We start from the raw sequence: 17,178 nt of genomic DNA on the forward strand, positions 1-17,178 counted from the left end.
AAACCTGACGCATTATCCAGAATATTCAGCCCCATGGATTAGGGGACGGCTCCAGAGACCATCATACCGTGGCCCTGGTGTTGGGCGCCATCCAGTGGGAGGTGGAGAAAAGGGTGTCGGAGGCAACAGAGGGGATAGAACCGCCAGAGGGCTGCCCTCCAGGGAGGCTGTTTGTTCCAGAGGGTCTGAAATCCGAAGCGTTACAGTGGGGTCACGCCTCAAGGATGACCTGTCACCCTGGAGCCGGATGGACAAAGTTGGCGCTGGCGCAAAGGTTTTGGTGGCCCTCCATGGCGGCGGACGTGAAGGAGTTCATCGTGGCCTTCTCTGTCTGTGCCAGGAATAAGTCCTCTAACCGTCCTCCGGCTGGCCTACTACAACCTCTGCCCATCCCTTCCCGTTCCTGTCACACATCTCTCTGGACGTCATTACTTGACTACCTTCTTCCCGGGGAAACACAGTCATTCTCAACATAGCTGACCGGTTCTCAAAGATGGCACACTTCATCGCTTTATCTGGATTACCTACCTCATTGGACACGGCACAACTACTGGTGAGACACGTCTTCCGCATTCGTGGCATTCCATATAACATTGTCTCAGACAGAGGACCCCAGTTCGCCTCCAGCGTATGAAAGGCCTTTTGTAAAATGCTCGGGGCGTCGGTCAGCTTGTCATTGTGGCATCACCCACATACATACTGTCACGCTTTGCTTGTCTCTCTGCTGCCGCCTGTCTGTCACTTGTCTGCAGTGCACCCCAGCCGGTGAAGGCGGAGACACCGGAGCACACCTGCAGACAATTACTCTCGTGGACTCTTAAGCAAGGCAGCAGCAGCAATCCAGTGCCAGATCGTACTCCCTGATCACCTGTCCTTTGCTACCGCTCAGTCCGGCTCCTTACCTCTTGCCCTGCTTGCTGGCCCTGTGTATTATTCGGAATTTTGTCTGCTCTTCACTAAGGTTAGTTCCCTGTCTAGGTTTGCCTACAGTGTTTTTGTTTCTATTATCTAGTTTTTCCCTGTCAGACTTTTGCTGTCAGTGTTTTTTGTGAGCGTTACCCGTTGTGGATTTCTTGTGTTGTACTTTCCCCTTGTGGACACCTTTTGTTGTACAAATGTTTCACAAAGACTTTCAGTGTAATTTAATCTGTACACTGTTTTGTGTTTTATTTTTTTGTTTCTTAGCGATTGCTGTGTACCATTCAGGGTTGCAGAGTCTTTTGCAGGGGAACATCTGAACTGGGATGCGTGGCTAAAAAGTAACACCATTGTTGCTGAGGACACATCTGGGAACCTGTTAAATACATGTGTGTCAACAAACTACGACAAAAACAGCATTACCATCAAGCTGGACTTGTTTCACTGTATACGACAGTTTCTTCATGAGTGTGCCTCAGAGCATCACCCTCTCTACAGCTCCTTCTCCCAGTAGCTGTTAGCTGTCTTCTCTGTGGTGGACCAGGAAGACCTGCAGGGGCTCCAAGATGCTTACGTTTTCTGTGGCATCCAGCCTCCGAACCCTACCAGGCAGCACATTTGGGAGCACTGAAGAGTAAAATTTCCTCAGCCAGGGGAACTTATTCAGAGAGTGGAAGGGGTGTTCAAGCACTTTCACATGACCAGAGACCCAAACGGCATGCCTCTGTTTAAGCCCTCAATGCTGAAGACATGGAAGATCCAGTACAGCCACATCCTGCGCGGCTGCCTCAGTGATCCTGAGGTGGAGGGGGCCATACTGTGTCACCATGGAGGAACAGTCCAGCTTAACCATGTGCCAGCTGAGCATGCGGCAGTCCCCATCTGGATCCCCATCAGAGGCACGTCTCAGCAGGAGGGCTTCCACCTCCACCAGTCCAAGTGGGTGACAGTCACGCAGGTGTCCCCAGAGCTGTTCCAGGCACAGAGCATGACAGGAGTGTGTCGCTGGAACTATTAGCATCTGCTGGACCTGAAGCAGCCAGGGCTTTGTCTCCCGCCCGTTTTTGACCCTGCACTGATGTGCTCCCTGAATGCTCTGTCCAGGGGAGTCCTTGGAGAAGAGAAGTACCCCGCTCTTCGTCTGGCTGCTGAAGACACTGGTGAGAGGTTTGGCCTGGAGTACACGGAGACAGACTGTCGTCCAGTCCAGTTAGACTGGGACAAACAAACAGAAGAAGGATCCTGGACATGCCACAAGTACTCCTTCTCCCGGCATCCTGTCTGATCAAGGATCAACACCAGTACAGCTTTCCTCCACAACTCCCACCAGGCTCGTCAGCTTCACTGTTTACCCTCCTCCCTATCATACTACTACTGCTACCACAACTACCTCCACAACTGTGCCCTCTTCACTTCAGCCAAAGTCAGGTAAAAACTTCATAATGTGTCCCTTTTGTTCTCAAAGTTTTATCTTGTTTGAACCAGATAAAAAAATATATATATTCCATTGTTTTTATTTGCCTAGAGCCCACACCTCTGTTGCTGCCGATGCAGCCTTCTCCAACTGGTGCCCGCACTGGACCAGTGAAAACTGGAGGAAGGGTCTTTGTGTTGGACCACAAGCACTGGCCGACTCCAATGAAGTCCACAATTGATGATCTTCTCAATAAACACCGTGAGCACAAGGACATGATTAAGCTTGTGGATCAGGGGTATGCTGCTCTTGTCCACAAATCCAGGAAAGAGACCCCAACAGCTTGCTCCATCCAACAACAAAATTACACATTTCCCAATACATAAAAGGCATCAGTAAATTGCTTAACACATCCACGTCACTCACTACCAGCCCAGAGAAGCTGCAACAAACACAGCAGCTTTGGCAGTTGCTAAGCACTACCACTACTGTGCCTGTAATGACACAGCCTGCAGCCATGGTTATTCCTCCATCACCACCAGCACCTGCTCATACCCTGATGGAGCAGCAGCAACCACCTCCCAAAAAAACTCATACCAAGAAATGTCTGTCCTGTGGCCAACCCAAGTCTAAATATGAAGGTGATGGGACATCCATTCATGACTTCTATCAACGGGGCCCTGTCAGATACTTTTATTGCTGAACAAAAGGTTTTCAAGACATATGGGGCAGAAGGTCTGACAGACCCCAAGATGCCCTTTAAAGACTTCATCCAAACAGACTTCTTCCAGAGAGAGCTAAGCGATACAAAAAGGAGGGTGGAGGAAAAACAGCAGAAGAAGAGGAAGCGGGAAGAATCTCCAGCCCCTGTGCAAAAGTACCGGTTCTGCAAGATGCAGCTTAAGCAGAGCCCAAAGAGCCCCCACATCCACACAGGCTTTCCAGGGCAGCCAGGGAAATACATCTACTGCCCAGCCTAGGTGTTCTCCATCTACAGAGAGCAAGGGATAAAAAAAGATGGGCTGGAGGGAGTTCCATGACTCTTTCTGTGAAAAGGATAAACAAAATATCACCCGCAGACATGGATAGTCAGGTCACGGAGATGTTGCATCTCAAATATGAACGAGACAACCTGGTCGATCTCCTCTGCTGCCAGAATGTGATGGACGGAGAGGCGGGAACTTATGGCCAAAAGACCATCACTTCTGCAGGAGATGAAACCAGTGCCTTGTGGTGGCTACAGTGATGCTGATGGCTTGAACGGGGTCACTGTGTATGCCCACTACCTCACTGACTGTCTGCTGCATGAGTTCTGGCACCAGAAGGACATTGTTTAGAGGATGCTGCAGGGTACCTTTGGATAGGCTCTCCTCTTAGACCACACCAGCCAAGTGGCCAGAAAAGTCACCTTTTCATCCGGCACCATGTCATCGTATGCTGTGATGAACGAGAACTGGATGATCCTGTCCTGGTTAATGGTGCAATCAGAGATGGAGAAAACCCTGCGGCCAATGTATGAGGGCCCCTCAAACCGGTACAACAGGGCTAGCATTGAGAAAGCCCAGTATCAGTGGGTAGACAGGTGAGGAGGAGTTTTTTTTTTTTTTTTTTTTCTTCGGGATTGTTGTACACCATTCAGGGTTGCAGGGGTGCATCTGAACTGGGATGCGTGGCTAAAAAGTGACACCATTGTTGCTGAGGCTGATGATCTGGCTGATCTGGGAACCTGTTAAATACATGTGCATCAACAAACTACTACAAAAACAGCATTGCCATCAAGCTGGACTTGTTTCACTGCATGCAACGGTTTCTTTGTGAATGTGCCTCAGAGCATCACCCTCTCTACAGCTCCTTCTCCCAGTGCCTGTCAGCTGTCTTCTCTGTGGTGGACCTGCAGAGGCTCCAAGATGCTTACGTTTTCTGTGGCATCCAACCTCCGAACCCTACCAAGCAGCACATTCAGGAGCACTGCAGAGTAAAATTTTCTCAGCCAGGGGAGCTTATTCAGAGAGTGGAAGGGGTGTTCAAGCACTTTCACATGATCAGAGACACAAACGGCATTCCTCCCTTTTAAGCCCTCAGTGCTGAAGACATGGAAGATCCAGTACGTCCACATCCTGCGCGGCTCGCTGAGTGATCCTGAGGTGGGGGGGGCCATACTGTACCGCCATGGAGGAACAGTCCAACCTAACCATATGCCAGGTGAGCATGCGGCAGCCCCTGTCTGGATCTCCATTAGAGGCAAATCTCAGGAGGACTTCCACTTCCACCAGGCCAAGTGGGTGACAGGCACGCAGGTGTCCCCAGAGCTGTTCAAGGCACAGAGCATGACAGGAGTGTGTCGCTGGGACTATCAGCGTCTGCTGGACCTGAAGCAGCCAGGGCTTTGTCTCCCACCTGTTTTTGACCCTGAATGCCGTGTCCAGACGAGTCCTTGAGGAGTACCCCTCTCTTTTTCTGGTAGCTGAAGACACTGGTGAAAGGTTTGGCCTGGAGTACACGGAGCCAGACTGTCGTCCAGTCCCTATAGACTGGGACAAACACAAAAAGGATCCTGGCCGTGCCACAAGTGCTTCTTCTCCAGGCATCCTGTCTGATCAAGGCTTGTTGCCTGTTTGTGGGTTTTTGGCTTCAGCATGGTCCTTTGTTGCCCTGGCCTTTTACCCTTTAAGCGCCAAAGTCGCAAAATTGTGACAAGCAACATTGCTGAATTTAAAAAGCCATTTCTGCAAATATGGTGCCTCACGTAGTTAATACTTTACACCAGCAGATGGTAGGTATTGTAACTTCAAACTGAGCAACATTTGTGGACATGTTACTATGCAAAGTTTGAATTTATAGACTTTGAACCTCTGTGTGCATGGCGGCAGCGAGTCTGCTCGCCCTGACAGTCCACAAGCAGCATATACTTGAGCAAACACTTTGTTCACCATGTTCGGTGTGGCAGGAGGGGTCGTCAAAACATTGCTCATGGTGAGGGGGTAGCGGGAATATAAAAAAATTGCGTAAATAGCAGCAGATGCGGGAGACGCTGCGTATAGATACTGTAGATAGGTAGACAGGTAGTTTCAAGCTATCTGTATAATAATAGCGGTAATAGTAGCAGTGGAGACAGCAGTGGTGCTCAAGATCCCGCTGTAACTGACGACGATGATGATGGCTGGGTTTGCATGAGAGATTGGTATGACAAGTAGATCAGAAATTTTGATGAGCCTGTTGGATCTCGTGGAGACAGGGATCTGACAAATTCTGAGCCTGCTGATGTCATAATTTGCAAATTAGATGAATGAATTTACTCCCATCACAAGCTTTGATTATTTACAGTATACATTTATCTTTAACCATTTTCAAGATACAACCTTTTAAAATTGTAATTTCAAAACTGAATTCTTTCTTTAAAAAAAAAAACTCTGGCACCTAAAAAGGACCAGACACTTTGGCACTCACATTCTCAGCGATTAAAATCCAAATATCCTTTTTCTTTCTGTTGGTATCTCCAGGTAGTTGGTGACTATATGGGAGTGGCAAAATCAGCTGTGTGTGATGTGGTGAAAGATATGTCAATTGCACTGGCCAGCCTGGTCATTATGCCCAATAATAGTTATCGGTTCTTAGTTGTGAAGCTTTACCTTGACACTCCCAATTCTTCCCTCGTACTCCTCTGCTTGCAGGAGGACAAAACACTCCAGAAAACTCCTTTGTTTTGTTCACTTTACTTTTAAAACGCAAACAATATTCTAACATGACAAAAATACAAAACAAGAGTATGTAAAGATAAAAGAGTGAGCGTGAGCGAATGCTATATAAAATAGTACACATTAAATTATCCACACACACACACACTGCAATGAATTAACTTTTAACTTACTGTATATATGAACTATCAACATTTCACTTGTCAATAATGTAAATAGCCCATTTTTAACTGAATAAACCCAAATCACATTTTGTCCTGATGTCAATTAACTTATAACGAGTATTTAGGCTCCAACAATAGTGGCACAATCGACTGTACACGTGCATATAAAAAGCACCTTGTGAGAATAAATGGGAGTTCATAAACAGAAAGGGGAGGCACATATTAATGTCCAACTTGTGTGTGATGCTGACCTCATCATCACCAACTGCGCTGTCAAGTGACCTGGGTCTGTCCATGATGAACGCACCCTGAGGGAGAGCGTTCTATATGGAGACCTCCAAATCAACCAATCAGATGTCATAATATTAAGAGACAGTGCCTACCCTCTCCTACCATGGTTGATGACCTTTTTTCTGACAGCAAATACACCGGCGCAGGCAGGCTTCAACACTGCTGATTGCAAGTGAACATTGAAAAATGGAGCCCTTAAGAGGCGTATGCATCAAAAAAATAATCTAAAAACAAAACAAAAATATTTTTGATTGGGATGAATATACATTAATTTGTGACAGAATTAAATATATTATTTGTGGTCAATATTGACATGTGTTTGGTGGATTATTTTATGAGGCCAAACTTTTTCTATTTTGTTGTAAAGCTATAGTAAAAGGCTAAATAGGTTATAGCCTACCTAATAACGGTAGCCTGACAGATTAACAAATTAAATTAAACCCATATGAATAAATAGGATATCTTGTAGGCTATACTGCATGATCCAAATATACTATTTGATACAATTTTAAAGTTTCATTACATTTTGGGCCTCAAATCCAGACTGAATCCACCCTTCTGAAGGGATCAGTTGAATCCAGATTTTTTGGATTAAAGTGATCCCAAAAATTTGATTTCATGATCTAATCTGATTACGTAATCTGTTTTTTTCTTTTGAAAAAACAATTTAAGATTTGATCCAATCTGTTATCCAAAATCTGAGCGGATTAGTTTTGAAAAACCAGGCTCAGCACTCAGAATTTTGAGTTTGCCAATTTCAGACCATGACAAGGAATTAAGTCAAAATCCATCAACTAATCCATTAACTATTCCTTCGGACAAGACACAGTTGCCATTCTTTCCTGACAGACATAACATAACCAAATGGTTTGTCCTACGAGCCAGACTTGAACCAGCAACCTAAGAATATCAGCCTAAGCCACTACAGTCCTCCGCTCTTCCAACTGAGCTATCAAAAGTCTTTCTGTTGAGTTTCTGTCAAAAATTATAGCAACAACACAGCATCGGTTTCTTTCTTGATCTATACTCTTGTCTGGTGTTGTTACAAATGCCTACGTTTTCAACTGGGACTCCGACATTACATATGGACAACATGATTTGCGTGGACTGGCCTGAAAACAAACAGCAGCGTGTTGCAATACCATTTAAAAAACAGTATTCAGGCGAGTGAGTATGGCCGAGTGAGTATGGCCGAGCAGTCAAAGGTATCGCATTGAGGTCCTTGCTACTAAGGCTGCTACTTTGAGTGTAATCCAGAGGTTTTGCGTCTGTCACAAAAACAGTCTTTGTACTTTTTCCAAAATTTCCTCTGATGAAAAAGGCACAAAAGCAAACATAATGCATTGGCCACTGTGAATAGTTCATCTAAACAGTCATAAACCATTTGCCATTAATTGTCAATGGCAGTTGTACTGTAAACCACAACCGATGTAATATACTTAATATACTAATATTACATGGCAGGTGAAAATTCTGCCACTGAACCACCAATGCCTGTAGAGAATTCTCAGAAGGACACAAAACTGGTAAGTGAAATTGCATCTGCAATGTGGGTTCTGAATAACAAAACATGCGACAAAGTGCAAGAAGTTAATATGATTTGGTCACTTTCATGCATATGTAGCAGACTTGTAATGGCATCCGGATTGAAGAACACACACCAAGTCAGGATCTGTACATTTATTTTCTGTGGAACAATGGCAAGGAGGGCACAATATTAGCGGGCACACACAGCAGCATCCCCTGACTTCTGCAGCAAGTCACATAAAAGGGGAATTTTCGTCAGACTTAAGTGGAATATTAGACGTCTTTTTCCCAACTAAAAGTCACCAAAACAACTCCACAGCGATTTAGCAAATGCTTACAATATTTACACATTCAATTGAAAAGAACGATTTTTAAGCATTTTGTTACACACAGGAGCAGACAGCCTAGACACGTCTGACCAGCTGCTCAAACGTCCACGTTATGGCAGCAAACACGCGTTTCTCCCTGTGTGCGTCGCTATAAAAGGTCCCCCTTGCAACAGCAACCGCAACAAAAATAAGTTCCATAAAAACACAAATGCAGGTTTTGAGAATGTTCACAACAAAAAGCACAGTATTTTAAATCAAAGATTTCACTCGGCTACATACTCCCCTCTGAACTTCTCAAAACTGCGCTAAAGTGACATGAAAGTGTGGCTCAAATAAAAAACAAGTGATAGTGTCACTATTCATACACACGTCTCTCTGCGACATGAATGTCTCCCAACATAAAGGGAAAGTAGGATACCGAAGTTGGCCAGACTTCAAATTCCCACTACGCTAAAGAAAGTGCCATATACACAATCTTACAACAATGACGACCTAACCAATACTAAACGTTGAGCCACAGCAAAAGCTGTACTAGAAGTACACTGACTGACTAGAGGTCAAGAGCAGCCTATAAAAACAAAGTTCTGGCAAACTCACTGACTCGGCTACCTGACTTTGTGTGTCTTTGTGTCATGTTCTGGATCAGTCTATTAACAGGCCTCACAATCCGCCCAACTCTCGTCCTAATGTGGCACACTGGATTGTCTGGCTCGACGCTCACACGAACACTAACAATGTCAGACTGTGGGCTCAGAGGTGCTGGTTCTGAGGTCTCAATAGGCATTTGAGGGAGAATGGCATCTGTGCTCTCCATTGCAGCAGGATCTACTGGGGGGATGGTCTCCGTTACCCAGCTGGCAGTGCGTCCTGCTCGATCTATCTCAGACACGGAAATGAGGTCACTTCCACCGATCGTTTGATGTTCACGACTCTGCTCAGAACTACTAGCAAAGGAGGACACACTGTCGTGCTCAACCTCAATTGGCAAGAAGTTGGCCTGTAAGATCAGGTTTCTGTGAACAACCTTTTCTTGCCCTGTGCCGGGGTGTCTGATTCGATAAGTGTGGCACCTCAAGTCTTTGGAAACCACGGTGTAAAGGGTAGACTCCCACCTGTCAGCTAGTTTCCTACGGCCACGACCACCTCTGTTTGCCAATAGGACTTGATCTCCCTCCTCAATGTCTACACCCTTTGTTCGTCTGTTGTACATTTCCGCCTGACGTCTTTGGCTAGACTCAGCATTGACTTGAGCCAGGTTGATAGCCTCCTTCAGGTCGTCCCTCATGCGCTTGATGTAACTGTCATAGTCTACGATATCATTATCCTTTTCCAGAGTGTGGAACATGATGTCCACAGGTAACTTAGGAATACGTCCATACATTAAGTAAAAGGGGGCATACCCAGTTGACTCGTGGGCTGTACAGTTATAAGCAAAGGTCAACGTCTGTAACATTTGAGGCCATCTTTGCTTCTCTCTGGGGGGTAGGGATCTAATCATGTTCCCTAAGGTCCTGTTGAACCTCTCCGTGTGGCCATTGCCCATTGGGTGATATGGCGTGGTTCTCGACTTTTTCACACCAGCCATCTGCAGCAACTCCTGAATTAGTTGACTCTCGAAATTTGCTCCTTGATCTGAGTGGATGCGTTGCGGGAACCCGTAGACGCAGAAGTATTTGTCCCACAACTGCCGTGCAACCTGCTTCGCTGACTGGTCGGAGCATTTGAAGGCATGGGCCATCTTGGTGAAATGGTCTGTTACAACCAAGACATCTACAGTCCCACCTTTTGAGTCTTCTGCCGACCAAAAGTCTAGACAGACCAACTCTAAAGGGCTTGTGGTTTTGATACTCTCAAGCGGGGCACGCCCTTCTGGTTCAAGGGTTTTGCTGACGACGCAGCGTTTGCAACATTTGACATAATCCCTGATGTCACGCTCCATGCTAGCCCAGAAGAACCGCTGTCTTGCCAGGTACAAAGTTCTACTCTGACCCTGGTGGCCAGCGGAATCATGGACACCCTGCAGGACTTGACTGACCATGGAGGAGGGTACCACATACTGAAACCGTTTTCTCCTAGTCAACGGGTCTTTGCACACTCTGTAAAGAATGCTGTCAAGAAGTTTCAATTTATGCCACTGTCTCAGAGTCTTAAGATCCGTCAATGAAAGTCCGGCTCGCTCTCTCCTTGATGGTCGCCTCCCACGGATGATAAATGGGATGACGTGTGACAGGGTGGCATCATTCTCCTGTTCATTTTGGAGCTCCTGGAGTGAGAAGACTGGCAGGACATTCTGGCCTGTCGGAACCAACTGTTCCAAATCCTGTGCAAGCCAAGAGACGACCCTTTGACTGGCACCTTGGTCCCACTCTACATGACCAGCCAGTATAGCAGCAACTTCCTCTTCGGGCAGAGAACAGCACTCCATGCCCTCCTGAAGCAGGTGCATCACACTCTGTTGGTTTGCGCTGGTTCTGAACATCTCATGCACTGCACTTTCCTGGATCTGATGTGACTCTTCTAACAGGGTTCCGTACTCCTCTGTCATCAGCCTCTGGCAGACACGGGGTTTGACAAAGGGCTGCCTGCTCAAAGCATCAGCAACAATGTTTTTGCTACCGGGTATGTATTTGAGATTGAAGTTATACGGTGACAGTTTGGCTACCCATCTCTGCTCACATGCATTGAGTTTGGGCTTCGTGAGGATGTAAGTTAAGGGATTGTTATCTGTCCACACGGTGAAATTGTGTCCCTTTAGCCAGTGGCTGAATTTGTCACAGACAGACCACTTTAAAGCCAGAAACTCCAAGCGATGGGCAGGGTAGTTACTCTGAGCGCGATTTAGGGCTTTGCTGGCAAAAGCTATGGGGCGTGCCTTACTCTCACCTTCTTGGACCTGAGATAAAACTGCACCCAAGCCATCTTGAGAGGCATCCGTGGACAGGATGAACGGACGGCTAAAGTCAGGGTGGGCAAGGACAACAGACTCTAGGAGTGCGGTCTTCAAATGCTCAAATGAGTTGCGATGTTCTTCTCTCCAATCACTGGAATGCAACTTCTTAAAAGCGGCTATACCTTTGGCATTTCCAGTCCTTCCTTTTGGGGCAGCGGTGAGGCTGAATAGGGGTTTGGCTATTTTGGAACAGTCACAAATGAACTGTTGATAGTACATCACCATGCCAAGGAATGATTTAATTTTCTTTTGTGATGGTGTTACTCCATCATCCATCATAAGATCCGACTCAGTCATGGAGGTGATAGCTGTGACCTTATCAGGGTCGGTCGCAACACCATTTTTGTCAACAACGTGGCCCAGAAAGCGCACGCTCCTCCTGAGTAATTGACACTTCTTTGGGGCCAACTTCAAACCATGGGCACGCAGTCTAGTGAAAACCATCTCTAGTCTCTTCAGCGCTTCAGCTTCATTTGAGGCATAGACCAGCAAGTCATCCAGGTAGCAAAGAAGGGTCAAGAAATTTTGGTCGCCGAATACTCCCATCATGAGACGCATGAAGCTGGCTGGACTGTTACACAGGCCCTGGGGGAGTCGGTTGAACTCATACAGCCCCATTGGTGTGGTGAAAGCCGTCAGTTTTTTGTCCTCTTCTGCCATGGCGATGTTGTAAAAGCCAGAGGTGAGGTCCATTGCACTGAAAATTGCACTTCCTCCCAACGCTGCAAGACAATCGGCCTGATGGGGAAGAGGGTGTGCGTCCTTGATTGTGCGTGCGTTTAACCATCGATAGTCCACACATATCCTGAGATCACCGTTCTTCTTCCAGACAAGCACTAACGGGGATGCCCATTCACTTTTTGACTTAGTGATGATTTCACGCTCTTCCATCTCTGAGAGGACTTGTCTGAGCTTGTGGTAGTCGCCTGGTGGGACACGACGATAGGGGAGCCTGAAAGGTCGCTCATCAGATAAGTGAATGCGGTGGACAAAGTCCTTCGCGAACCCGCAATCAAGTTTGTCTCTTGAAAAAACATCATCATATTTATGAATGAGTTCGGACAGTTTTTCTTTCCAAAGATCAGACACTTCACATGAGTCAATATCTAGATCATCTAGTCCCAGTTTATGCATGCTATCACGGAAGCAGTGATCAGGAGTGGCATCAGATTTACTAATCATTTCATCACTTACTGCTTGACTTTGCACACACAACATTGTGGCGTTCCCCTGTTCAGTAGGCATATCCAAATCCTCAAGGGCAATGCAGGTGGAGACATCTGCCATTTTCATGTTGCGCTTCAGAGTGACAGGCTTATCAGCAGTGTTCAAAACCCGGACTGGGACACACCTCTCACCGTTCATGGTAGCAACAGACCTGCAGACAATGATGTTTTTCTGGTGAATATGTGTCTTTACTGGTTCAATTATGATGGCACTCCCTTCTGAAAGAGGTGAAACTGAGGGCAGTTTAGCCCAAACGAGGTGTTCTTGCTGTGGGGAGAGAGTCACAGATTTCACAAGTTTCGCCGTTCCAATTAAGTCTGGCATAGTGTCACCATTCCATCTGTTAATGCCTGCTAACATGTTCAGGAACTGCATTATTTCAGGTGCCTTTGTGGGCTCGGGCTTGCTCAGGACTTGCCAGAAACGGGGCGATTGTTTAAACTGTCTTAGTAGGTACTTGATGACGTTTGTGCCGAGAATGAGCTGATCTTTCTGCCCAGAAACTACTAGAATGGGCACAACAAATGTGCATCCATACACTTCCATTTTTAAATCACAGATGTTTTTGGGTTTGACTTGAACTCCACCACACCCAACTAGCATGATGTCCTTGTGGGCGTGGCTTGACTCTAATGCTAAACCAGCATCTTTGAGCAATTGTGCAGCTTCTTCACTAATGGTGCAGGCCATGGAGCCAGTATCTAACAGAGCTTTTAATGGCACCTTACCACCCATCTGTGCATTTACATAAAACAGGCTGTCAGCTTTATCAAGAGTACTTATGTTCTGAAAGAGTGCAGTAACACCGGGGGCAACACGCTTTAAGCTCTCCATGTACACTGACTGTATGTCATCATCGGGCGTGAGGGTTTCATCACTGTCACTCACACTGTCCCCTCCCGGGTGTGAGTGGCCTGGTTTCCCTGGACAGGTGGGCGGCTGCCTTGCTGGAAAACAGCGGTGCAGTTTCTTCTTTGGTGACCTGCTTTGAAACAGCCGAAACACCTTCTCTCTCTCATACAGTGTGCTCGTGTGGAGTGAGTCTCACTGCCACAGATTTGACATGGACCGAAGCGAACTGGAGGAGAAGGATGGGAACGAGCAGTGTAAGTGGACCGGTTATTCTGTTCTAAGACTCTTTCGAGCATGTTCAGCACATGCTCCAAGGCGCTTGGATCTGAAGGAGCTTCTGCACTTAGCTTGGGTGAATTAGTTACAGTAAGCTTGGCTGCGTTAACATGAGCATGATCAGTTTCGGGCTCATGAGGGTGAACAGATGTTACAGCTGTAGCTACTTGAAGGACATTTACTCTGGCTGTGCTTGTTTTCTTCATTTGCTGTTCTCTCTGGTGCTCATCAATGACCTCCTGCACCTCTGTGAGTGACCACTTAGCAATGGGTTTGCACTTAAACACACAAGCTAGGCTAGGATCAGGACAGTTCTTGATGAACATGACAGCTATTTCTGCATCCATGTTATCTATCCTGCCTCCTTGCTGTCTCAAACATCTGTCTGCTGTTTCTGCCGCTGTGTTCAACCTAACCCAGTAGTCTACAGGTGTCTCCTTGGATCTTGGCTGGGTGGCATAGAAATCTGCCAAGGGCAAGCAGGACCTGGGGGTTTCGCTAAAGTAGCGTCTCAGTATACTGTAGATTGTCTCGGGATTAGCAGTTTCACTACTCTTCAGCCCTACCTTGACGATGTTTTTTGCTTTGCCGAGAAGATGATTCAGGATCTCACACCTCTGTTCCGTGAGCGACAGACTCCTCTTCTGCAAATACACTTCCATCACGTCAATCCACTCATGGATGGAATACTTGTCATCCCCTTCACCACGAAACATGGGCGGCTCTCTGATGTCAGATCTGACTATCAGGCTCACTTTTGACAGGTCAATGGCTTGGTCTGACATTGTTGTTATATTGGCAGCATCACATGAGGGCTGTTTAGGGGTAGCTTGTTGTTGATTGGTTAGCAAGCGACTAGCAATTGACTCTCCTATCTGCATCCCTAACTCACCAATAAAGTCACGCAGCTGCTGGGTGGTGTTCTCACCGCTCACAACTGGGGTGGAAAACTGGGGCTCAAGACAAGGGATAGAGTCAATTCCCAGTGACTCTTCATCTGCAAAATCTACAGTTTCACTTTGAAAAACCCCATTTGTGCCTATCAAACTCCTACCTCTCCCAACTACAGGTGTAAACAATGTGAATTTGCTAAGACCCCTGCCTGTCATGTCTTAGTTATGTTTACACAGATTGTACAGTTTTATCAAAAAAAAGAAAATATGATACAGGTTCACAGGACTGTGTAGATTGTACAAATATGATTATTCACGTGTGTGTTCAATATTCTAGAAACTCTTAATTCCAGGATACCATTATGAACTTCAGCTACCAACAAGGATCACAGGTCTACCAACTTTACAACACAGGCGTCACACGCTCACAGCTGAACCTCGGCGATCGGCAGCGGCTGACCAGATGATCCGGGTCACGGCACCAGTTTTATGTAGCAGACTTGTAATGGCATCCGGATTGAAGAACACACACCAAGTCAGGATCTGTACATTTATTTTCTGTGGAACAATGGCAAGGAGGGCACAATATTAGCGGGCACACACAGCAGCATCCCCTGACTTCTGCAGCAAGTCACATAAAAGGGGAATTTTCGTCAGACTTAAGTGGAATATTAGACGTCTTTTTCCCAACTAAAAGTCACCAAAACAACTCCACAGCGATTTAGCAAATGCTTACAATATTTACACATTCAATTGAAAAGAACGATTTTTAAGCATTTTGTTACACACAGGAGCAGACAGCCTAGACACGTCTGACCAGCTGCTCAAACGTCCACGTTATGGCAGCAAACACGCGTTTCTCCCTGTGTGCGTCGCTATAAAAGGTCCCCCTTGCAACAGCAACCGCAACAAAAATAAGTTCCATAAAAACACAAATGCAGGTTTTGAGAATGTTCACAACAAAAAGCACAGTATTTTAAATCAAAGATTTCACTCGGCTACACATATAATTTACTGTGCTCAGGCAGAGGCCTGTGCACACATTGCTATAAAATCATCAACAAACTAATGCCCATGCTTGTGGTTAAGAAAGATGTAGTCGCAGATGCAATTCCTCGCAATAACACCATGTCAGTTGCACATCAATTTCTGTGTGATTCTGTGTTTTACAGTAGATTCCGTTTTTATTGACGAATTACGCAATTCTGTTTCCGCAAATGCGGAAATAATACGGCCCTACATCTCACCGAACACAGGCAGGCACACACCAGCTCCCCCTCCTTTCCTGGCGCTCATCCAATCACCAGTCAGAAGTCAGCCAGGATGCATTCATGGTTTTAAAGACAGTCAGATATTCCAAACTTTTAAAAAATGCAAATTTCCCCCACTCTAGTGTTAAAAAAAACCTCCAGCATAAAAATGCTTGTTTGATACCAGCATGTCCTACATTTTAGATGGAGACTCGCACCTTCTGGCGTAACAGGCGAGACATTGCGATCCACAATTTTAGTCTTTCGTCTTTTGATGAACCCAAAGTAATTTCTGGATACATTCAAGGGGTCTTGAGTTTCTCACAAGTTGTCCTTTGTCAACATGAGTTCTGATTAAATGTATTAACAGAGAGAGTGCACTGGTTTGCAATTGGACCCAGGTTTCCTGGGTGGCAGGCAATAATTCTAAAAGTGAACCACTAATGCCCATGATGAACAGACTGAAGGATAAAACATACTGCCAAGAGGACGTACAGCGAATATTTGGACAAATAAATACATTTCACCACACAAGCACAGGTGAATTGCAGCAACAACACAGCCTTGGTTCCTCTCTTGATCCTTCTTTAATGGATTTACGAGCTTCAAAATGCAAAACTAAGAAATGGGAGTGAGAAAACATTTTTTGGAGCAAGCAATTTATTGTCTTTGTCTAAACAATACTACTGTATGTGGTCTAGTTTGGAATGTGGGCCTTACAGCGTGTGTGTGCAGCTCTGTGTGGCGTGTCCTTGTCTCTGTGTGAGAGTGTGGGAGGAAACCAGAGTACCCGGAGAAAACCCACGCACAAAGAGAACATGCTAACTCCACACAGCAATGCCCAAACAGATTCAAACCGAGATCGAACTCCATCTCCTGACTATGAGGCCAACATGCTAACCATTAGACCACCTTGAGGCTGAGAAGATCATAGATGTTTTATCAACTCAACTCCTGTAGATTTTGAGTTTTACTTTACACTTCAACTATTTACAGGAGCTTGCCAGGTTAGGTTGGTCACCTTTGAATCAAAGAGGAATAGCATCGAATTACTACTCAGACTAACTACAGTTGTATCTCAAAGTAACAGTTCTTCTTAGATACCAGTGGTCTCTCCAGCCTTCTCTTGTTACAGTGGTGTGAAAAAGTGCTCCCTTCCTGATTTCTTATTTTTTTGTTTGTCACACTTAAATGTTTCAGATCAAACTAATTTTAATATTTTATTAGTCAATGACAACACAACTGAACACAAAATGCAGCTTTTAAATGAAACGTTTTATTTTTAAGGGAGATATAGATATAAAAATATATACATATACAGTCAAACTTGTCTATAGCGGCCACTAGAGGGAGTCTGCAAAAGTGGCCGCTATAGCCAGGTGGCCTCTATAG

General features: G+C 45.8%; 1 protein-coding gene across 1 annotated transcript; it reads right to left on the reverse strand.

The window, feature by feature from the left end:
* Nucleotides 1-13,127: 13,127 nt before the first annotated feature.
* LOC129190385 (uncharacterized) lies at nucleotides 13,128-15,401 on the reverse strand. Its single transcript, XM_054793029.1, has 2 exons — nucleotides 15,354-15,401; nucleotides 13,128-15,157 (listed from the first exon to the last, which is right to left on the reverse strand). Exon 2 carries the CDS (start codon nucleotides 14,750-14,752, stop codon nucleotides 13,400-13,402), a length of 1,353 nt encoding a protein of 450 aa, XP_054649004.1. The 5' UTR covers nucleotides 14,753-15,157; nucleotides 15,354-15,401; the 3' UTR covers nucleotides 13,128-13,399.
* Nucleotides 15,402-17,178: the final 1,777 nt, after the last annotated feature.

Source organism: Dunckerocampus dactyliophorus, chromosome 11 (assembly GCF_027744805.1).
Source record: "Dunckerocampus dactyliophorus isolate RoL2022-P2 chromosome 11, RoL_Ddac_1.1, whole genome shotgun sequence".
In the NCBI taxonomy this organism is placed as follows: domain Eukaryota; kingdom Metazoa; phylum Chordata; class Actinopteri; order Syngnathiformes; family Syngnathidae; genus Dunckerocampus; species Dunckerocampus dactyliophorus.